The sequence below is a fragment of the Eleutherodactylus coqui genome, chromosome 1 (assembly GCF_035609145.1).
Source record: "Eleutherodactylus coqui strain aEleCoq1 chromosome 1, aEleCoq1.hap1, whole genome shotgun sequence".
NCBI lineage: Eukaryota > Metazoa > Chordata > Amphibia > Anura > Eleutherodactylidae > Eleutherodactylus > Eleutherodactylus coqui.
Genome location: NC_089837.1, coordinates 122,264,218 through 122,287,766, shown reverse-complemented (window position 1 = coordinate 122,287,766; position 23,549 = coordinate 122,264,218). Strand labels below are relative to the sequence as shown.

At 44.6% G+C, this 23,549-nt stretch overlaps 1 protein-coding gene across 1 annotated transcript in view; it reads right to left on the bottom strand.

Annotated features, from left to right (window-relative positions):
• The window catches only part of MED12L (mediator complex subunit 12L), a 504,977-nt gene that overhangs the window by 464,140 nt on the left and 17,288 nt on the right, over positions 1-23,549 (bottom strand). Inside the window, exons 4-6 of the mRNA XM_066599797.1 lie at positions 19,202-19,361; positions 12,914-13,083; positions 9,600-9,710 (exon numbers count right to left, since the gene is read on the bottom strand). Of these exons, the coding sequence (XP_066455894.1) occupies positions 9,600-9,710; positions 12,914-13,083; positions 19,202-19,361 (441 nt within the window). The remainder of the gene's footprint in view (positions 1-9,599; positions 9,711-12,913; positions 13,084-19,201; positions 19,362-23,549) is intronic.

The window sequence follows — 23,549 nt, the reverse complement described above, 5'->3', positions numbered from 1 at the left end:
CCCCCCCCCCCCCTTTGCAGGGAACTTCTCAAGAGGCATAGCAGAGGAATGGTGACGCTAATGATTGCAGCATCCCCGCTCACCATCTGGGTAGACTCCTCAAAGTTTCTAAGGACCTGGCAGATGTATGCCAACCAGGCCCACTCTTCTGTAAATAATTGAGGAGGCTGACTCCCACTACGCCACCCATGTTGGAGTTGGTATTCCACTATAGCTCTACTCTGCTCATAGAGCCTGGCCAACATGTGGAGCGTAGAGTTCCACCGTGTGGCCACGTCGCACAGCAGTCAGTGCACTGGCAGATGAAACCGATGTTGCAGGGTGCGCAGGGTGGCAGCGTCCGTGTGGGACTTGTGGAAATGTGCGCAGAGCCGGCGCACCTTTCCGAGCAGGTCTGACAAGCGTGGGTAGCTTTTCAGAAAGCGCTGAACCACCAAATTAAAGACATGGGCCAGGCATGGCACGTGCGTGAGGCTGCTGAGCTGCAGAGCCGCCACCAGGTTACGGCCGTTGTCACACACGACCATGCCCGGTTGGAGGCTCAGCGGCGCAAGCCAGCGGTCGGTCTGCTCTGTCAGACCCTGCAGCAGTTCGTGGGCCGTGTGCCTCTTATCTCCTAAGCTGAGTAGTTTCAGCACGGCCTGCTGACGCTTGCCCACCGCTGTGCTGCCACGCCGCGCGACACCGAATGCTGCCAATGTGCTGCTGCTGACACATCTTGATTGCGAGACAGAGGTTGCGGAGGAGGAGGAGGAGGGTGGTTTAGTGGAGGAAGCATACACCGCCGCAGATACCACCACCGAGCTGGGGCCTGCAATTCTGGGGGTGGGTACGACATGAGCGGTCCCAGGCTCTGACTCTGTCCCAGCCTCCACTAAATTCACCCAATGTGCCGTCAGGGAGATATAGTGGCCCTGCCCGCCTGTGCTTGTCCACGTGTCCGTTGTTAAGTGGACCATGGCAGTAACCGCGTTGGTGAAGGCGCGTACAATGTTGCGGGAGACGTGGTCGTGCAGGGCTGGGACGGCACATCGGGAAAAGTAGTGGCGACTGGGAACTGAGTAGCGCGGGGCCGCCGCCGCCATCATACCTTTGAAAGCCTCCGTTTCCACAACCCTATACGGCAGCATCTCCAGGCTGATAAATTTGGCTATGTGCACGTGTAACGCTTGAGCGTGCAGGTGCGTGGCGGCGTACTTGCGCTTGCGCTTCAACACTTGCGCTAGCGACGGCTGGACGGTGCGCTGACAGACATTGGTGGATGGGGCCGAGGACAGCGGAGGTGAGGGTGTGTGTGCAGGCCAGGAGACGGTAGTGCCTGTGTCCTGAGAGGGAGGTTGGATCTCAGTGGCAGTTGATGGATTATTCGGTCTGGCCCTGCCTCTACCCCTGGCCACCGCACTGCCTCTTTCAACCTGCCCTGCTGCTGCCCTTGCCTCCCCCTCTGAAGACCTGTCCTCAGTAGGCGTAGCAAACCAGGTGGGGTCAGTCACCTCATCGTCCTGCTGCTCTTCCTCCGAATCCTCTGTGCGCTCCTCCCTCGGACTTACTCCAATTACTACTACCTGAGTGATAGACAACTGTGTCTCATCGTCATCGTCCTCCTCACCCACTGAAAGCTCTTGAGACAGTTGCCGGAAGTCCCCAGCCTCATCCCCCGGACCCCGGGAACTTTCCAAAGGTTGGGCATCGGTCACGACAAACTCCTCCAGTGGGAGAGGATTCGGAACCATTGCTGCCCATTCTGGGCAGGGGCCCGAGAACTGTTCCTGGGAGTCTGCCTGCTCCTCAGAATGTGTCATTGTAATGGAGTGAGGAGGCTGGAAGGAAGGAGGAGCAGCAGCCAGAGGATTCAGAGTTGCAGCAATGGACGGCGCAGAAGTCTGGGTGGTCGATAGATTGCTGGATGCACTTTCTGCCATCCACGACAGGACCTGCTCACACTGCTTATTTTCTAATAAAGGTCTACCGCGTGGACCCATTAATTGTGAGATGAATGTGGAGACGCTAGAAACGTGCCTCTCTCCTAATCCCGCAGCAGTCGGCTGCGATACACCTGGATCAGGAGCTCGGCCTGTGCCCACACCCTGACTTGGGCCTCCGCGTCCTCAGCCGCGTCCACGTCCTCTAGGCCTACCCCTACCCCTCAGCATAGTGTATTACCAGTAGTGCAGAAACAGAACGCTGTAATTAAATGTGCCGCTTATTGGCCTGTGGTTGGAGGCTGACTTCGCTTACGGAACGCACAGCAGAGCCAGGAAAGAATTTTGCGCAAGCCTGCTGTAACACTTAGCTGGCTGCGTATGAATTAGGACAACTACCCCCAGCAGAGACCCAGTACACTAAGGACGGTCACAGGCAGCCCAAATAGATTTTTTTCCCCAAATGTTTTTGGAAAGGCCCACTGCCTATATACACTGTATATGTCTTCTGTCCCTGCCTCACCACTACTGGCCCTGGACTATGTAAAATTACTGCAGGACGCAATGCTCTGGACGCAATGCTCTGCACGGCCGATATACAAAAAAAAAAGTGCAACACTGCAAAAAGCAGCCTCAACACTACTGCACACGGTCAGATGTGGCCCTAAGAAGGACCGTTGGGGTTCTTGAAGCCTAAAATAACTACTAACACTCTCCCTATAGCAACTCCAGCAAGACAGCACTTTCCCTGATCTCTGTCAGAATGCATCTGTGGCGAGCCGCGGGAGGGGCCGATTTATATACTCGGGTGACACCTGATCTCGCCAGCCACTCACTGGAGGGGGGTGGTATAGGGCTTGAACGTCGCAGGGGGAAGTTGTAATGCCTTCCCTGTCTTTCTATTGGCCAGAAAAGCGCGCTAACGTCTCAGAGATGAAAGTGAAAGTAACTCAAACATCGCGTGGTGCTCGTTTCGAATAACGAGCATCTCGAACACGCTAATACTTGAACGAGCATCAAGCTCGGATGAGTACGTTCGCTCATCTCTAGTGGTGTGGTAACAGAATACAATAGATCTCTAGATCTAATGACAACGCGGTGGGATAGGAGCTAAACTAAAATAGAAGCCAACTGTATTATGGGAAGGTGAGGGCAGATGATCTGGACAGAGAGAAATTGTTGGAAAGATGAAAAAACATAATATCTTTTAGTTTTGTTCTCCACAATCAGCACATTCCACAAAATTATGTTAACATCTTGAACTGTAGTAAATGATATTATTTATGTTTTACACATAGAATTTAAAACGACAGCCATATTGCATGGTAGAGGAGAAGAAAAAAACACCCTAGCATACCCAACCTCATAAACATATACCATATGCCCTAGGGCTCTAATGATAATGGTAAAACAAAAATCCTAATATCACAGTAAGATCTCTAATACTAAGGAGCAGTGCCCAGGAGCCTCCCACCTATCTAACAAATAATCTCATTTCAGACGGTCAAATACACCATCAGTAATCCACTAATAAAAAGGACTACTTATCACTGTTATATAAGTATTGTTCATGTTTATCAGTCCAGGAGGCGACATCCCCGGAATTATCAAAGAAAAAAAGTCTCCCCCTGCATCAGAACTCTCAACCGTGCCAGATACAATGTAGCATAAGGCAGCTGTAAACCCTGTAACCTTCTCTTAACATCTTAAAGCTGCATCCATTTTTTTGTCTGTCCTCTGAATAATTTGGAAAGACAGCTATACAATGACCGTCTGTCGTTAACTCACTTCTCTTGCTTTCTTTAAAACAAGATCTTGATCTTTTTAAGGTCAGCTGCACACATGCGATAAAATCTTGCAAAATTTGTGTGTTGCGAGAAGCAAAAAACTTGCACTAATATGAACCCCATTCTTTTGAATGAAGTCATACTCATGTGCAATGTTTTCTTGCACGGGAATGCAATGCTATGCACGAAACAAATCTCAATATGTTCCACCTTGTTCATGCCCGCAACACCCATTGTTTTTTAATGTTTTTGCATCATGTAAAGGCCAGACCCCTAAAGCTGCAGATTTCTGCCATGGATCCACCTATGAATACATATTAGATTTCCATAGGAAAATAACAGCTATAGAATAATGTGGGTGTCATAAATGGCCAGTATCACAGGCTGCAGGCTCATCTGAGCAGTGCCTGGTTTAATCTCTATTAAATTGGAACTTTAGCTCCTTTCTATCCTCCCTAAGACCAAATATACTATATATTACATTGCTGCAAGAATATGGTTACTAATTGAGTGTCAGCATCTTCTGGGGCTGGGATAGACGTCAGAAAAACTACATTTTGAAAGCCAAATGAATATAGTTAGCAACTGGGTATTAGTGTATCTTGATGCCACCGGCTCCTGATAGGGTCAATACACTAAGGTCATCGCAGCACAGTGTGCATTGAAGACTAGCTGCCCTGCTGCCTTAGGCTGACGGTGACTTCAATGTTACCAGTCTAAGCTGGGACCACAAACATGTCATAATGTACGCTTAAGAACAGAATTAACCATCAGGCGAAAGAAGCAGGGCAGCCAGTCATCAATGCAAACACTGCAGCGATGAGTGTGAGCGGAGCGGCCGTCCCAGGCTTCCAGGCGCCCGATGCCTGACTGCAGAGTGCGGAAGCCAACACAGCCACTCTGTTCCATGACCGCCACTCACCAGCTCATCCCCCATGTTGCTGCTGACCTTGCATCAGTTGCTGGCGGGACGGCCTGCCGGCCGCCAGCTGAATTCTCTGCTTCCTAATGGCCGATCCACCGCCAACACCGCTGCAAAAGGTATATGCTGCCCACGCATCTGCTTCTCTGCTGGCCGGACAGCCGGGCGGCCGCCCCTTCACTGTTGCGTCCCTCTAGCCGCCACTGCCTTGGTTTTCCCTGTGGCCCGCTCCCACACACATGTGCTGCTCCACCTCCGAAACAGCGGGCCGGCCGCCGAGTTGTTTCTCCTATGTCTCTCCTGTCTTCCTCGTGGACTGCTTAGTGGCCTTCCAGGACCTACAGGCCAAGCTGATAAGCATCCAATCAATGACAGGGGGCGTCACCCCGCTGTCAATCTTGACTCCACCAGGACTTCCTTGTGGCGTCAAGATACACTAATACCTAGCAACTGTACAGTTCCTGCCACTATAAAGTGCTAGAAGGGATATAATCACTGATTAAACTCTTTCCTTTCCATAGTCTATTCATTATCATAATGCTGATGTTTGTAGTGGGCAGGAGTTAAAGAGGCCCCTCCATAATGTATGAATGCATTTGTATCGTGCCTATGTATTGTCAGTGTCTTTCATGTTGCATGAAGATGATGTGTATTGCACTTCTGCAGCACTGAATAAGTTATATAGTAGGTTAGGCTGAATGAAGACAATGTCCATCTAGTTCAACCTGTTTTAACCCCCACCCTTGTTGGTCCAGAGGAAGGCCAAAAAAAAACAGCCAGCCAATTAGCTACTATGGAGGAGAATTCCTTCCTGACTCCATAATGGCAGCCAGAGTAATCCGTGGATCAACATTTGAGATCAACAACCCTGCTGGTCACCTAAATAGTAACAGTTGTTGCAGTTGTTTGAGACAATGCTAGAAGTGAACTCAAACGCTGCGGAAAATGTCTCCTGCTGAATCTACTCCTGGTTTTGACTGAAAGAACAACAACAAAAAAGCTACAACTTTTTTTTTTAAGCTATGTATGAAACCAGTCTTCTAAGGGTATATACTCATACACCAGGTTAGTTGGAGAAATCTCTGTATCAGAAAATCACTCCATTCATTTGAATGAGACAGTTGTTGAAATATTGGAATGTCCCAGCACATCTACTGCGTGTAAATGTACTAAAGTGTGGCTTCCTGCATATGTTTTTTGCAAGCGATTATGTTTTGAATTGTTAATTAGAGCTCTAATACTTCGCATATTAGTCCATAATGAAGCTCCAATACAAGCATCATTCACTCCAGATGTCATTCCACATGACAAACATTTGTGCATTGGAAGTTTTCACTTTTGGTTAAGCATCTGTAAATATGAATAATTAGAACTGGAATGCAGACACCCAACATGGAATTTGGGCTTTATTTCATAATTTATGCCTTATGGAAAAGGATATTTTTTCCTGTTTGACATCAAATTAAATATTTCATAAAATGGTAAGGCCACATGCAGATGGTTATATGCATATCACCCACATGTTACTGAGAGTAGGCCATGTATGGAGGTCCAGTTCCCAGCACTGTGTGTGGCGTAGTAGTGACAGTGTGACATTTTGTTGACAATGTTGAGAGTATTACAGCAAGGTGTGATACTATAGGGGCTACAGACAGTCCTCAACACAGATCGCTGCACAGGAGATTGCTGAAGAGAGTTCAGGAGACTTGGCTGTGCAAGTGCAGAGAGCATTGACAACATTAAGGCCTCCCTCACACAGGCATTTGCAAAAATGCAGCGTTTTTTAACACTGCATTTACTGCAGATTCCGCCTGGTTTCAGCAGCGCTGGCATTCTTTATGCCAGCGTTTTGGCTGCGTTTTCAGCACAGCTGAAAACGCAGCCAAGGAAAATAAAAAAAAAATATTAATACTCACCTAGCAGCTGCCGTCCGCGTCCTGGCCGCTGATCTCTGCCGCTGCTCTGGGCTTCCCCTGCACTGACAGATGATCTATTGCTGTAAGCCAAGTTTGAGAACCTCACCTCCAGCAATAGATTGCTGTGATTGGGCATAGAGCCAACCCCTGAGAACCAATCACAGCCATTCATTGACTGTCTCAGCCAATCAAAGCTTGCCGGCTGAGAAAGTGCTGATTGACTGAGAAAGTCAATGAATGGCTGTGATTGGGCATCAAGCCGGTGCCGAGAACCAATCACAGCAATCTATTGCTGAGGCGGGGTTCTCAAACTGCGCTTACAGCAATAGCTCTGCCAGTGCAGGGGAAGCCTGGAGCAGCGGCATAGATCAGCGGCTGGGACCTGGACGGCAGCTGCTAGGTGAGTATTGCTTTTTTTTTTCTTTCAATCTAGTGTAGCTAGGACTGATTTTCGGGGTAAGGCGTATATTGCAAGCCTTCCCCCCCGAAAATCAGTGTGCGGTTAACGCTGCCAAAAACGCAGCACCAAGTTTTGCCCCGTTTTTAGCAGTGCTAAAACCATTGCTCATTCATTTCAATGGGCGGCGCAGGGCTGAAAACGTCCAAAGATAGAGCATGCAACGCTGTCAAAGCGCAGGGTTGAAGACGCAGCATTTTCAGCCTTGGGTGAGCAGCCCCATTGAAATGAATAGGTGCGTTGTACAGCATTTAGCGCAGCGCTGAAAACACAGCACTAAACACTGTATAAAAACGCCTGTGTTGAGGAACTGAATCAGTAAGACTCGGTTTCAGTCGAACGTTGCTAAAATTTCGGATCGGATTAAACCTGAACTGGTTTGGTTCACTCAACGGTAGTCCTGAACACTAGTGTATAAGTGTTATACAGGGCTTATACAGAGTGTTTTACAGGACTTTCATGGCTCATAGACAGTGTTAATACACTAGAGATGAGTGAGCACGCTCGGATAAGTCAGTTACTCGAGCGAGCCTCGCTCTTCTCGTGTTACTGCATTCTTGTCAGAGCGTGCTCGGGGGGGGGTAGGGATAGGGGGGAAGTGAGTGAGAGAGATCTCTCTCCCCCCCCCCCCCCCCCCCCCCCGCCGCTTACCCCTGCCACCCCCCTTGCGCATGCTCGGACAAGAATGCAGTTACTCAAGAAGAGCGAGGCTCGCTCGAGTAACTGACTTATCCGAGCGTGCTCACTCATCTCTATTATACACCAGTTTTGAACTTTTGGTTCAGTTCAAACGAATTCAGACCAAACAGAACTTTTTGCAAAAGTGTAGCAAACCAGCCAAAACAAACTTTTCAAAAGTTCACTTATCAATAGTTCTAAAGCCTGACGCAATCCCGTACCAGTCCAGGTGTAATGAGCCTAGTAGCTGTGGCTGTTCTGTACTGTCACTATCCAGGTTGTTGGCTGTATGGGCCAGGTTGTAAAGGACTGTTGCCTTACGGTTGTGGCCATTTGTCCAGTTTCCACAATCATTAAAGAATCAGTTACTGAGTCTCCATCTGTAAGCTACGACCAACCTAGCTTACGGATTCTTATTGTGGTAGATTTACTGATATTAACCAAAAGGTCAAAACTGATTGCATTTATTACCTAAAGCAATCCCTATGCGCTTAGACTTCTGTTGTGACTACAATTACCCAGTTTACCCCTAGAAGTTACAAACATGGAGCTGGTAGTTAAGACTTGCACAAAATTGTCAGGCACAAGTTTTACAAAAATCAAAGCAGAGGGTCAACAAGTAACGGTCATATGAAATACATGGGAATGAGGTAGTAGACTAGCAAGGAAAAGTGAGACTATAAATCAAAAGTCACGTATATGACCAGGTACTAAGAGTAGCAAAAGTTGCATAACTGGCAGCATAATGATGGCAAAGGATAATGTATTTTGATTGGTCAGACAGGTGAAATCTACTTTCCAATTTTATTTCCAAACTTTAAAGGGCCACTCCAGTGAACACACATTTCTCCTGAATACACCCCTCACCTGATTCTCTGTCACACTCTGGATGTCTCCTATGTACAGTATATTGTACTTCTCTCCCTGCAGTGCAGCATCCTGTCTGATACTTATCAGATACCATCTTGAGTTTTAGATTTCTCCTAGCTTTCTCCTCCTTTAAGGGCGAGCACCCACTGGCGTTTTTTTACCTGCGTTTTGCGTTTTGCGTTTTTCCTGCACAGGCATAGAGATAACATGTGTTCCTGTCCACTGGCGTTTTTTTTGCGTTGCGTTTGCGTTTTTAACATAGGAACTGTCAGTTGCACATGTGTCCTTATTTTTCTCCTAATGCACCCATGAAAGTCAATGGAAAAGCCGCGAAAACGCCGCGAAAAACGCGCGGAAAAATCGCGGGAAACGCAAACGCCAGTGGGTGCTCGCCCTTATGCGGTGCTAGCATTCCCATGATGCATAAGCACAGCATCACATGGGCAGCTAGATGCAATACCATGTGTGATTATCATTGCCTTATAAAGACCATAAGTAAATGGTCAGAGTATTAACTGTCATCTCATTCACTAGAACCATGTGAAATATGTTGTCTAATCAACAGTAACTGTGATAGGAGTTTATGTTCTTCCCTGAAGGACAGTACATGTACAGTACATGCAGCTTCATCATACACGATGTTATGGTGACTGAAATAATGACTTCTGAAGAGAGCTGAGAAACAAATAATTCCCAGGTGGTCACAATTAGATCGCATGACTCAACTGAGGAGAAGATCTCCATGAATATTTAAATTAAAAGGAATAACTAAAAAAAAATGCGATACTAGCTGACTTATATGTACTGGTGGGCGAGTTACATAATGAATGGAAAAGAAAATGTCCCTTGGCCCTTTAATAGAGGTGTAGCTACACCATTCCATTATATTTTTTGGTGACAGTGTTCATTGCAGGAACTTGGATTTCACATGCATCCTTTTTATTGACAGAACTGCTGCTACATTTATTAGAAAAATCCCATAATTCTAAAGTCAGTTCCCATTTAATATCTTTTACTATAAAATCTGGCAGTAAAAATATCTCATACCTGCAGAACAAGGGGTAATAAGATTTTGAGAAGCTCATCATCCAGTGGGTGGACTTTTTCCAAAACTTCCAGCATCCATGTTAAGTATTCATGCCTTTCTAGCAAACCTTCCTGTGGAAAAAAAAAATAGTAAGCTTAGTTGTTCAGTTCATTTCCTAAAGCACAGTGCCCCCTTGTGGTACTGGTTTGGGATTTCTACAAGAGAACATCCATTTCTTCTAGTAATTCCATTTCTTCATGAATGTATAGAGCAAATGGAAAAAAGAGTGCAATGCATATCTGTTAACAATAGAGTAAAACCCATTCTGCGCCATCAGCCTACATTCCCATCTACAACACCTATGTCGGGGTTAGGTGCAGAATATACTGTATGTCACCAAGGGATAACAACAGAAGAAGATCAGCAGGACATGTGCAGGGTAAACTAAAAACATGTAGTCTGGCAAAAGATGCCTGTGTGGCTCCGTATTCTAATATTTGATTTTTGACGTTTTCATCACTGTATATACTTCTCCCTATAATATACTGTATTGCGTGCGATCCATACTAATATTATAAATACGAAAGTAACTCTTGTCTGTTTGTTTGTTACTTTTCACGACTAAACAGCTGAAGCGATTCTGACGAAATAGCTCGATAGGAAGGACATGGGCTACGTTTTATCCTGAAAATGTATAGAGTTCTTTAGGGTGCGCGGCGAGACTGATGTATTTTGTGATGCGTAGGCGCACCTCCGTGCGGCGAGGCGGAGGGGAAGGAAGTGTACATCATAAGCTATGCCTTTACAAACAGGCAGACACTTGAAGGCAGACATTCTTGCGGCACATATGCGATTATTAAGTGCGGTGAAGGGGAAGGGGTGCACATCATAAGCTAGGCCTTCACAAACGGGCAGACCCGTGAGGGCAGACGTCGTTGCCGCACATATGTGATTATTAAGCTAGCAGGGATACCAGTGTTGCCCGGGATTAAAACTTGAACAAAAGACACATTTACATGGATTGATATTTTAAAGAAAATTGGTGTTGCCCATAACAACAGATCACATCGCAGCTTTTATTTTACCTCAGCAGTGTAACAAATACCAACCAACCAATCACAGTGCTGCTTTTATTTTACCTCAGCAGTATAAAGTATACCAACCCACCAATCACAGTGCTGCTTTTATTTTACCTCAGCAGTATAAAGTATACCAACCCACCAATCACAGTGCTGCTTTTATTTTACCTCAGCAGTATAAAGTATACCAACCCACCAATCACAGCGCTGCTTTTATTTTACCTCAGCAGTATAAAGTATACCAACCCACCAATCACAGTGCTGCTTTTATTTTACCTCAGCAGTATAAAGTATACCAACCCACCAATCACAGCGCTGCTTTTATTTTACCTCAGCAGTGTAACAAATACCAACCAACCAATCACAGTGCTGCTTTTACTTTACCTCAGCAGTATAAAGTATACCAACCCACCAATCACAGCGCTGCTTTTATTTTACCTCAGCAGTATAAAGTATACCAACCCACCAATCACAGCGCTGCTTTTATTTTACCTCAGCTGTGTAAGAAATGGTTTCCTTTTGATAATCGTATTTCCTATCCAATTTTTGGTCGTCTTTTAATATACCACACGTGCTCGTAATCTAAAGTCCAATGCGCCTGAGACTTCTTAGGGGTCTCTACTGCTCTAAGAGCAGCTTGTCTTTCAGCTTGTTGATGCCTTCTTGCCTCAGCATGGTCGTCAGATTCTTGGGTTCTAGTTATTTTCACAGCTCAGCTTTGCTAGAGCTCCACGCTAGATCTGACATCCGTTTGTGTTGCATATTAAAAGACGACTAAAAAATGCATAGGAAATACGATTATCAAAAAGGAAACCATTTGTTACACAGCTGAGGTAAAATAAAAGCTGCGCTGTGATTGGTTGCTATTTCTTATACTGCTGAGGTAAAATAAAAGCTGTGTTGTGATTGGTTGCTTTGGGCAATACATATTTTCTTTAAAATCTCAATCCATGTTAATGCGTCTTTTGTTCAAGTTTTAATCCGGCAATGCCGGGTACCCCTGCTAGCTTAATAATCTCATACATGCAGCAACAATGTCTGCCCGTTTGTGTAGGCATAGTTTATGATTCACCCCCTTCCCCTCTGCCTCGCCGCACAGCATGGCACCTGCAGCGGAGTGGAAGTGCGCCTGTGCATCACCAAATAAATCGTCTTCTCCCTAGAGAACTCTATACATTTTCGGGATAAAACGTAGCCGATGTCCGTCCTCAGGGTGCGAGCTATCTGACTGCCAAATTTCATCAAAATCGCTTCAGCGGTTTAGCCGTGAAAAATAACAGACAGACAGTTCCTTTCCCATTTATAACACTAGTATGGATGTAGAAGGGCTCCCACACACTTTAATTTTTTTAACACGAATGTCAATGGGACTTTCTAATGTTAAAAACGCATCACAAGTTTGTGCTTTGCCATGTGATGGGTCTTTAACATTAGAAAGTCCCATTGACATGCGTGTTAAAAAAACGCAGCATTAACACAGCCTTAAAAAAAAACACAAGTGCGTGGGAGCCCGAATATACATATGTATATGGTATACATATTACAGTATGCAAGAGAGGAACATTTGTGTCCTTAGGAAAGTCGGAGTCCATGAAAGGTAGCGACATACCTGCCACAAGGAAAGAAGGAGGCGCAAGCCAATGCTCTGCAAAGTGACTGGTACATCCCCACGATGTATAGGTGAGGCAAAGGGTAGCCACTCAGACACCCACAGTGGCAGAGTAGAACAATCTAAATGCACTACAGTCACTTTGGCAGAACCTGACCTGGTGAGAAATCTTATGGAGCTGACATCCACAACCTTGGTTAAGACTTCCAGTTCAAACCTGTTGAACTACATCAACTGTCTCTTACTTGAGAGCCATTGTTAAGGCCCTTTTACATGTAACGACTGTCAGGCAAACGTGCTGTTACACAGGAGCAAGTATCGCTGGATCACTCACGGCGAGGCTAGCAGGGAGTCAGGAAGGCTGGAGGAGAGTCCTCTCCCCGCTCTCCCCCCCGCCCCTCTCCATTACACTGAATGATCGTCATTCAGGATTTTAAGCATGCTTAAACTGAACGAGCAGACGATTCCCGTCCAGTCATTCAGTTTCAGCATGCTTTTACACAGGACGAGCTAAACGATAATCGTCCAATGTAAAAGGGCCTTTACACACTTGTTCAATAAGTTTAATATTAATATAACTTTATATGGTTTGTTTTAGTAGCAACTAAATTTTTTTATCACAGCAATGGAATTTCATGACACCAACCTGAAACATGTAAAATGCCAACTTCTCATTGTATTCCCAGTGCTTTAAGGCCTGTTCTATATCCTGTGTTACCACCAAGGTATTGTTGCATTGGCTGGAGTTGGCATGATAAAAATCAGCAATTTTCACCAATTGATCTCGGAGATATTTTGTTAAGATCTGAGTCCATTCTGCAAAAAAGCATTAAAAAGACTGAGAACATTTCACATATGGGTGACATTTTATAACTGGCTTTACTTGGGTGCTTTAGTGCCAATCTCTCTGGATCAATATTGCAGGATAATAGACTGAACTGGATGGACATATGTCTTTTTTTGGCCTTACATACTATGTTACTTGCCATTAGGATCTATTTCTAAGGGTGCTAGCACATGTGTTATCTGCCTTGATTTATTCACATTTACTACTAATTGCAGGGCTGAGCCTGGACTTGCAATGTGGGACAATTGCAAGCTTCTCATTTAGCAGTAAAACACAAGCATTACCCATAACGTGAGCAGTGCTTGCCAATCAAAGTGGCATGCAGTGCCTTAGACTACCAATGAACTACAAATGCACAGTATACATCAGCCAGTCAGAGAAACGATGTGGACATCTTGCTTTGTCCAGTTGGAGGGTTGCTTTAACTGTAGCTTGCCACATTTATCTCAAAGTTATCATCATGCTAATCTTTATTTCACTTTTATGATGCAGAATGTATAATTATAATGTCCCACGAAGGGTATAGCTGAAGGCTCAGGGGCCCAGGTGCAAGAGTTCAGCTTGGGACCCCAACCACGAACTGTACCCATACCTAAACCATGCTGCATACAGCTGCAAATCGAATTTACATACATGATCTAGCCTCTTGGCTTTCCAAACATGACTCCTGGACTACATGAAAATTTGTTTGTAGCCTCTTAGGGTTCATTCACACAAGCGTATATCGGCCGCACTTTCACTCCCGGCCGATATATGCTGCTCATCTGATGCATTGGTTTACAATGCATGAGTTCTGATGGGAGTATTCCCATGGCGTTAAAGCGCCCGGCCGGCCAAGATAACGCATATGGTGAACATTCCAGTGAGGTGTTTTTATGCCACCCAGAAAAGATAGTTCAGGAACTATCTTCTGGCCGGAATACAGAGGCGGCTCCCATAGAATCCTATGGGGGCTGCCGGAGAAGGTGGAAGGGAATTAAACAGGCACACAAACGGGAGATTTTTGCGCCCATTCACCCGATTTTTGGTTGCACTGTGGACGTGACACAGCCGACTGAAAAAAAATCTCCTATGCTCATGTGAAAGGGCCCTTAAAGGGGTTGTCCCGCGCCGAAACAGGTTTTTTTTTTTTTCAACCCCCCCCCCCCCGTTCGGCGCGAGACAACCCCGATGCAGGGACCTAAAGAAAGCTTACCGGAGCGCTTACCTTAATCCCCGCGCTCCGGTGACTTCTATACTTACCGGTGAAGATGGCCGCCGGGATCCTCTACCTCCGTGGACCGCAGCTCTTCTGTGCGGTCCATTGCCGATTCCAGCCTCCTGATTGGCTGGAATCGGCACGTGACGGGGCGGAGCTACACGGAGCCCCATAGAGAACAGGAGAAGACCCGGACTGCGCAAGCGCGGCTAATTTGGCCATCGGAGGGCGAAAATTAGTCGGCACCATGGGAACGAGGACGCTAGCAACGGAGCAGGTAAGTATAAAACTTTTTAGAACTTCTGTATGGCTCATAATGTATATTACAAAGTGCATTATTATGGCCATACAGAAGTGTATAGACCCACTTGCTGCCGCGGGACAACCCCTTTAAGCTGTGCTCATGTTTTTTTGTTGCATTTTTGAACCACAATTAAATATCACATTTTTAAAATGTGCATGCGGTATTCAACAACCATGTGCGTTTTTAAGAAACTGCAGACACTATTAAAAACCACATGTGGATTCAAAGAATACATTTGGTTTTAAAGGATTTGAGAATGTTTTTCTTGCAAAAAAGAAGGCTGAGAGGAGACTTAAAGGGGTTGTCCCGCGCCGAAACGGGTTTTTTTTTTTCAATAGGCCCCCCGTTCGGCGCGAGACAAACCCGATGCAGGGGTAAAAAAAACAAAACGGATAGTACTTACCCGAATCCCCGCGCTGCGGCGACTTTTTACTTACCTTGCTAAGATGGCCGCCGGGATCTTCACCAACGGTGGACCGCAGGTCTTCTCCCATGGTGCACCGTGGGCTCTGTGCGTTCCATTGCCGATTCCAGCCTCCTGATTGGCTGGAATCGGCGCACGTGACGGGGCGGAGCTACGAGGAGCAGCTCTCCGGCACGAGCCCCATTCAGAAGGGAGAAGACCGGACTGCGCAAGCGCGTCTAATCGGGAGATTAGACGCTGAAATTAGAAGGCACCATGGAGACGGGGACGCTAGCAACGGAGCAGGTAAGTGAATAACTTCTGTATGGCTCATATTTAATGCACGATGTATATTACAAAGTGCATTAATATGGCCATACAGAAGTGTATACCCCCACTTGCTTTCGCGGGACAACCCCTTTAATTGCCGTCTACAAATATCTGAAGGGCTGTCACAGTGCGGAGGAATCAGCCCTATTCTCATTTGTATGAGGAAAGACTAGAAGCAATGGGATGAAACTGAAAGGGAGGAGACACAAATTAGATATTAGACTGTGAGGGTGATCAATGAGTTAAACAGGTTACCATGGGAGGTGGTGAGTTCTCCTTCAATAGAACAGAGGCTGGACAATTATCTGACTGGGATGATTTAGTGAATCCTGCATTGAGCAATGTGTTTTTTAATTGTGTGTAAAGTGCAATTACATACTGGAGATACCCAGGTTACACCAGCATGGTCCATATCACTATATAAAGGAGATGTATAACTAATACTAACTGTACATATATAATTATAAACAGGAGATACCCAGGTTATACCAGTATGCCCCTTATCACTATATACAGGAGATGTATAACTTATACCAGCTGTACATATATAATTATATACAGGAGATACCCAGGTTATACCAGCATGGTCCATATCAGAATATACATGCTCGATATGACTATATACAGTGAGATGTATATACATTTCCTGTATATAGTGATATTGACCATGCTGGTGAAAGGTGGCTTTACATCTGCGTCAGAGCTTCTGGTTGGCGGTTTTGTCACAGGCCAGCGTCAAAATCCCGCTTGCTGTGCTTTTTCTTCTGTCCAAAAGCTAGGCAGTTGGGTGGAAAGCGGACAGACTCTATTATAGTCAATGGGGTCCATCTGTGGCTGTTCAGTTTTGTCCAGAGGCAGAGCAGTTCGGCCCGGGAATTCTGCTTTCCTGCCCCCTGAATGGAGTAGGAAAGCGGAATCCCCACTGCAGGTGTGAAACCACCATAATCTGGGTATCTTTCTTTATATAATTATATATGTACAGATGCTCTAAGTTATACATCTCGCTGTATATAGTGATAAGGAGCATGCTGGTATAACCTGGCTATCTTCTGTATATAAAATTGTAGATTTATAGCTGGTATAGCTTATACCAGCTATACATATATAATTATATGTGGTACATACCTTGTTTCACCACATGGTTAATATCACTATATACAGGAGACATATATACGTAGTCTTGTATAGTGATAAAAAGCATGTATATAGTTATATAGACCATGATGGTATTACCTGGATATCTTCTGTATATAATTATGTACATACAGCTGGTATAAGTTATACATCTCCTGTATATAGTGATATGGAGAATGCTGGTATGACCTAGGTACCTCCTGTATACAATTATATATGTACAGCTGGTATAACTTATACATCCTGTGTATAGTGATATGTACCATGCTGGTATAACCTGGGTAACTCCTGTATATAATTATACTATATACAGGATATTTATAACTTATACCAGCTGTACATATATAACTATATAATGGAGATATGAAGGTTACACCAGCATGCTCCATATCACTATATACCTATATATGTATATGTCCTGTATATAGGGATATGGAGCATGCTGGTGTAACCTCAATATCTCCTGTATATAATTATGTATGTACAGCTGGTATAACATATACCAGCAATACATATATGATTATATCCAGTACATACCTGGTTGCACTGCATGATCGTCATTCCCCTCCTCCGCTATCAGACACTGTCAGTGCACCAGCTGCCGGACCAATCGTGCAGCCAGCAGTACACTAATATACTGCAGTTGTGTCCAATCACAATTGCATTCTCTCAATGGAAGGACGTCCCAGGGAGGTGTGCAGCATGTAATTGGCTACTAGCTGCCTTGGGTAACGAGCCTCCCCTCCCTGAGTGCTTGCCACAGCCAGGCTGCAGCAGTCATATAGTATATGGTGGGGTCCGTAGGCCTCTATTCACTAAGGGGCCAGCTCACAACTGCAGCCCCTTATGGTACACTGGTGTGTCTCACACCATCTCACATTTACATCACCCACAACCTTATCTGTAAATAATATGTGATGAGAATCAGCTCAACATTTTAACAGTTTAAACACACAGTGCCAAGGTCGGACCGGCCAACCAGAGAAGGTGGGCCAAGAATAATTGGGTTCAATCACAAGAGGGCACATGAGGTCCAGCAGAAAACAACTTTTTGATAGGATATGATCTTTTCTCATACCCATACATTTATATTCCAATTAAAAGTGGGCATGCATTGCGAATGTATAGGGTGGTCTCTCTGAATTATACTGTCTGGTGGGTCCACATGTACCCTGCTCCAACACTGCACAGTACTGTGATTTACCACTATTACTGATTGAGGGTTGATCTGTTGAACACAATTATTTTTGGCTGGCGATATGTGGTACTAAAGCTCTTTTCACATCTACATCGGAGGTTCCCCCCCCCCCCCCCCCCCCCCCCTGCAGATCAAGCATAAAATTCTGGATGAAATAGTGCAGCAGGCTGAGCTATTTCATAAGGAAAATGCAGATCGGAATGCTAGAAACCAGACAGACTATTATAGTCAAAGGAGTCTGTCCAGCACCGTTCAAGTCCGACATGTGCTGGATCTAGCAGTTCTGATATTTTTATTGTTTGCCTCTGAGGATTGAGCCAAATAACAGAAATCAGGCAGGGGCACAGGCGGAATTGTGAATGTGCCCTAATCCTTTCAGGGAAATATTTGCTTGGCACTATTAATTTGCTATGCGTAGCACTAAGTATTGTTAGGGGCGCTGTCTGTGCACAATTATTTTGGGGGACACTGTTTGTATGGCATTATTTTAGGTGGACTATAATTATGTAGCTAGTGTCTCTGCAGTACAGTATTTGGGGCCACGGAGCAGGATAACAGGTACAGCATCAGGGGTAGCAGCAGGAGAACACTGCTGGAGCACCATGAAGGGGAGTTTGTTTTGGAAGGTGTCAGGACAGCAAACTCCTTAGACAGAAAAAGCATCATGGTGGTCTGAGCCAAATGGAGAGTTTATAGAAAAGAGAACATCTACAAAATAAGAAGAGGTCACTGGATAGAATTGTGGGGGTTTTTTTAGCCTGTGCCTATCTGATCAGTGCTGCGTTCTCCTGTATGCTCTAGTTCATTGAATTTAATAAATACTGTGTATGCAGAGACAGTGTCTTTTAAAGGGGGTTTTCATTTAATGTTGATCATGTAGAAAAATAATACAGCAGACTATAATCACCTGTCACAACTTCCTGCAGCTCTACTGCTGCCTCTCCGTTCACCCGCTGATGTTGTAGTCAACCTATTAACAGGACTGCTACAGCCAAGCACAGACCTTAGCAGTTGACCACCCAAGCTTGTGATTGGGTGCAGCAGCCTACGATGCCCTCTCAATAGGCTGACTATAGCCTGTAAACAGAGAGCTGACAGGGTGAATAGATAGGCAGCACTGGAGCAGCAGGGAGCCAGGACAGATGAGAATATGCTGGCTTGGTGTTTTTCAGCATGAGCAGCAATTTTAAAAGAAAAAATATATAACTCAGACAAACCCTTTAAGGGGGTTTTTCCATAACTTAAAATGACTACAGCCCTTCCTGGTTGCTGCTGACCCGGACCTGTTACTACTGCAGCCAATTGCTGGCCACAGCAGTGACCTTCTATAGACAGTGATTGGCTACAGCAGTCACATGTCCTGGTCAGCAGCAACTAAGAGGTTGTGGGAAAACCCCTTTAGGGCAAGTGACAAATTCAAATCTCCTGCACCGACAAACTGATCATCGCTGCATATATTTGTGTGCATGGAGAAAAGTCACGGTCATCATTAATCCCAACTTCCCAAATCAATAGCTTACCGATATTTGGATCAGTTGATTGACGCTTCTTTATTTTAGCTTCTGAAATAGCAGCATAGTACGCACAGGTTGTTTTCACCAACCAAGCAGCTCGTAAAAGTGGCACTGAATATTTGGCAAGGTAGCCAAATATATCTTCTTTCTTACTAAGTATAGGTACCTGCAATAATAAATAAAAGATTATGTTATAGGGGTGGCACAGCAGAAGTGATCCCTTCCAGATCATTTTATGCCCTATTACTCATGATTGCATTATATTTAGCATTTTATGCTATTGTGGTACCATGCGATTGTGAAAGAATAGGCTGCCATTTTGTCATCAGCAGCCATACTGTCTCTAGTTCGAAGACTATACACTATATATCTCTTTGCCTGGATCAGAGCGGTATAATTAAAAGGGTGGGGGTCATTGCCCCCTCCCCAGTCTCACATTTCCTGCCCTTAATTATCTGCTGAGGTTCCGTCGCAGATCCGACACAAAATCCGGGAAGAAATAACGCTGCATGCAGAACTTTTTCTTTAGTTGAGCAGAAACCGAACGGACCCCATTATAGTCAATGGCATCCGTTCGGTGCTGTTCAGTTCCGTTATAAGACGGATCCGTTCGGTCGTGGGGATTTCCTGCTCCCCGAATACAGCTGGAAAACTGAACCCCCACTGCAGATGTGAAAGCAGCATAAGTGACATAAGCCTATGCCATTTGTATCCTGTATTTTGCTTGAGCAAATTAAATATTAATTTGAAATAACTCTTATTTAACCATGACACAATAGATGAAAGTCAGGAATTAGAACCTGTGAATGAATAGTGGGCGGTTTCTGTGCATTTACACTGCACGATTATTGATCAAATTTGTTTGTTTGAATGAATTTTGACCAATAATCATCCAGTGTAAATGGGCCTTTAGGCTGCTATTACACAAGCTCTAGTGGCAGCCGTTAGAGTTAGCATTTTTCTGATAACTACGGGACTACAGGTGCGGCCCGGCAATAAGTGTTATTACATGCCGTTAATACTTGTGTAATAGACTTGCAGATGTAGCCAGGCAGTTTTCAGGTAAACGCAAGAGTTAGCAGTGTTACATGGGCATAAGAACATTTACACGCGCATTTGTGCCATGTATTTATGGAATTGGCATTTGCGCACGCATAGGCGTGTTTTACTGTACTTTTTTTCCACGCAAAGAAAAAAAAGAAAAAAAAAACACATGGAACCATGCTCCCATTCATTGAAATGGTCAATTAGTGTAATTTGTTCAGTATGTGCTCTTTTCATGCTCAAATGCACAGGAAAATAGAGCAAAATGAGCACACCTGAGTAATAGGTTTACCAACTGGGCTCCAGCAATACTTATCTTATCTTAACACATTGAAAAGCTATTCTTCTCTTATGGTAACACAACAAAACCCACTATAAAGTAATTGAAAGTGTTAATAAACCACCCTGATATCATGCTAAAGGCCCTTTTACACAAACGATTATCGCTTTTGACAACCGCATGACTGAACCAACTGCCGACATTTTTGAATAAAATTATACGTACAGATAATGGCTTTTAATCATCTGCATTTCCTCAATGAGTTGTTTGCTCAGCTGGTTGTATGTTTATGTAATGGTAGCAGGATTCCATTCTCTCCTCCCAGCAGAGTACATAATGAATAAACAGTGTACTCATTATGTATGGGAGGCAAACAAACCCCATCTTGCAGCCGATCAAAAGTCCATTCAAACACAATGAGTTTTGAGCGATCAAACAATGTTTTTTAAGCTAAAAAACAGAGCTAAACAACAAGTGAATGAACAGTGCACGACAGCCCGCGCTGACACGTAACGATTATCACTCACTTTTGGCTGTCTGAATAAACTTTCAGTGATAATCATTGCGTGTTAAAGGGCCTTTAGGCTGGAGTCACACGGGTCGTATTCCTGCGAAAAACCGCAAGATTTCCACCGGAAAAGCGCAGCCTCAAAACCCGCAGCACTTAGCCGTAGAGAGAAGCGAGGCCGCAATGGGGAAAAAAAATAGACATGCTGAGGCCGGGGAATCTGGCTTTGCCGCGACAGATTGGCCATCCTGTGTGGACGAGATTTTTGAGAAATCTCATCCACATGGCTGGCTAATCCTGGGATTAACAGCTGCAGGTGGATTTGCCACAGCGAAGTTCCGCGCAGAATTCGCACATACTGGAATCTAACAGAATCCTTGTCAAACAGATACCAAAGGGCTATCCGTTTGATTAATAACAAGGAATGCCATTTTCAACACCTGTGATGGAACCACAAGATGGAATCCCACAGAGTGTACACAAACACTGTGTAAATGCTGCTTAACCACTTCCCAAAAAAGGACGTACATGTATGTCCTCCAGGTGCGGGGTATGTATGTCATAAATCACATCTTCCCCGGGGTGCAGATCCTCCTCTGTACACACAGGGGCAGACAAAGCATAGATAAAAGGTCTTACAGTAGCAGCAGGACCATAGATGATGTCTTAACCCGATGACCAGGAAGCAGGGGGTCATGTATTACTACTGTGATAATGCAATACCGAAAATAGCCTTTACGGGGCTGGAATGCAGGCTTTCTGGGACAGGGTGAGTCTCACCAAGCCCTCCACACTTGTAAAGTCCAGTGTCCCTGAGAGGGTCCATGGGAGTGCTGTGGCTGAACACCATGAGTCTGGCAGGGGAGGACGCCTCCTAGACTGACACCCTAGATGGGTATGGTGTTATGTACAATGCTCTATGATTGACGCACTAGGCCTGTTTGTTAGAAAAGTGCAAAATATTATTTAGTGGCCAGATGGCAAGTGCATGATGTATAACAGTGTGAAGACTGTTATGAGTTCTATCAATGTGCCAAAATGAAAGATGGATTTATGAGTCTTTGCCAAACATCTGGGGTGGATGTGGGTTACTGATGTGCAGCCATCTGTCTAGGTGGAGGAAAAATGGCGATCCATTGAGCTAGCATCCCCCAAGTTGTCACACTACACTTGTATGTGGGGATTTAAAGGAAGCCCGTTACCTGCCTAAAGCACCATAAACTAACTTGCTGGTTCCTGTGGTGAAAAATACAGCTACTGGCTTCCTGTCACCAACCCCAACACCACCATAAGTTAGTTTATGGTGCTTTAGGCAGGTGACAGGTTACCTTTAATGTTAATAAAAATCAGTGTTTAACATGTTTGCAGCACAGCTGTATGTGAGTATGTAGTAGCGTTGTGTGTTGCAGAACTGTGTGCATGTACAATGAGCATGTGTATAATGTGAATGTATGTGCTTGTGCCATTGTTTGAATGGACGGACACACTAGGTTTGATAAGAAACGACTGTTAACTATTAACCCCCTTTCTTATACTAGAACAGTGGTTCTCAACCTTTTTCAGCCCAGCGCCCCCTTTAGGTATGGAGATGGTAGTCAGCGTCCCCCAAGCCTTACTAATTAAACCCAGTCAAAAGTTTACCTTGTTTCCCAATTAAAAGTACAAATTAAAATACCAAATACTTTTTTTGGAAAGTTTGAAAGTGTTAAAAAGATTAGCATTAACTGTGAAAACATGTCTTTAAAAATTACCAAAGAATTATTTTAATCAGCTAAATTTTAGCTGCTAAAATGTAGGTGCTAAATATTTAAAAACAGGTTTTATTGCAGAAGATAATTTTTGGGGGGAAGTAAGCAATAATACCACTTTTAATTATAATTCGATAAAAACATACAATGTATAAAGAAAATGCAAGGTGCACCCTAATCCTTAATGGTCAGAAGACTAATTAAAATGCAAGAACAATGAAATTCGACTAGTACTAATGATAATAATATTTGCCACAATCAATCTGTGGCATTAATGGCTGCCTTGGGCCTGATGAGCGGAAGCCAATTTAGTGATATCTGGTTCTATCTCTGTCAACCGCAGTCTCAAGTCGCCCCTTACACATATCTAAAGTTTGTTTCTCGCTTTTGTCAGGAGCTGCTGAACCACGCTGAAGCCCCTCTCCACTAATTACGTAGATATAAAAGCTAGCACGAGCAACTTAACTTCCTGCCACAGGATAGGAATTCTTCACTTTCACCCAAAAACATTCCGAGCCACATTGTTGGAAAAGTGCTTGGGCTTCACTACTGTGTTTCAAGTTGATTAACTGCTCTTGTAATCTGGGATGAAAATCTCCCGCGTCTGTTGAAAATGGATTGAATACTCACGTTGGTATTTCAAGGGTATATAGATCATGAAACTTAGTTTGCATGTCTTCTTTGGCTTGTTTGACGTGTGAGCAAAAAACGTCTAAGTCTGCATCTTGAAGTTTGTCTCAGTCTTCACGTGCAATTTCTTGAAGACTCGGAAAC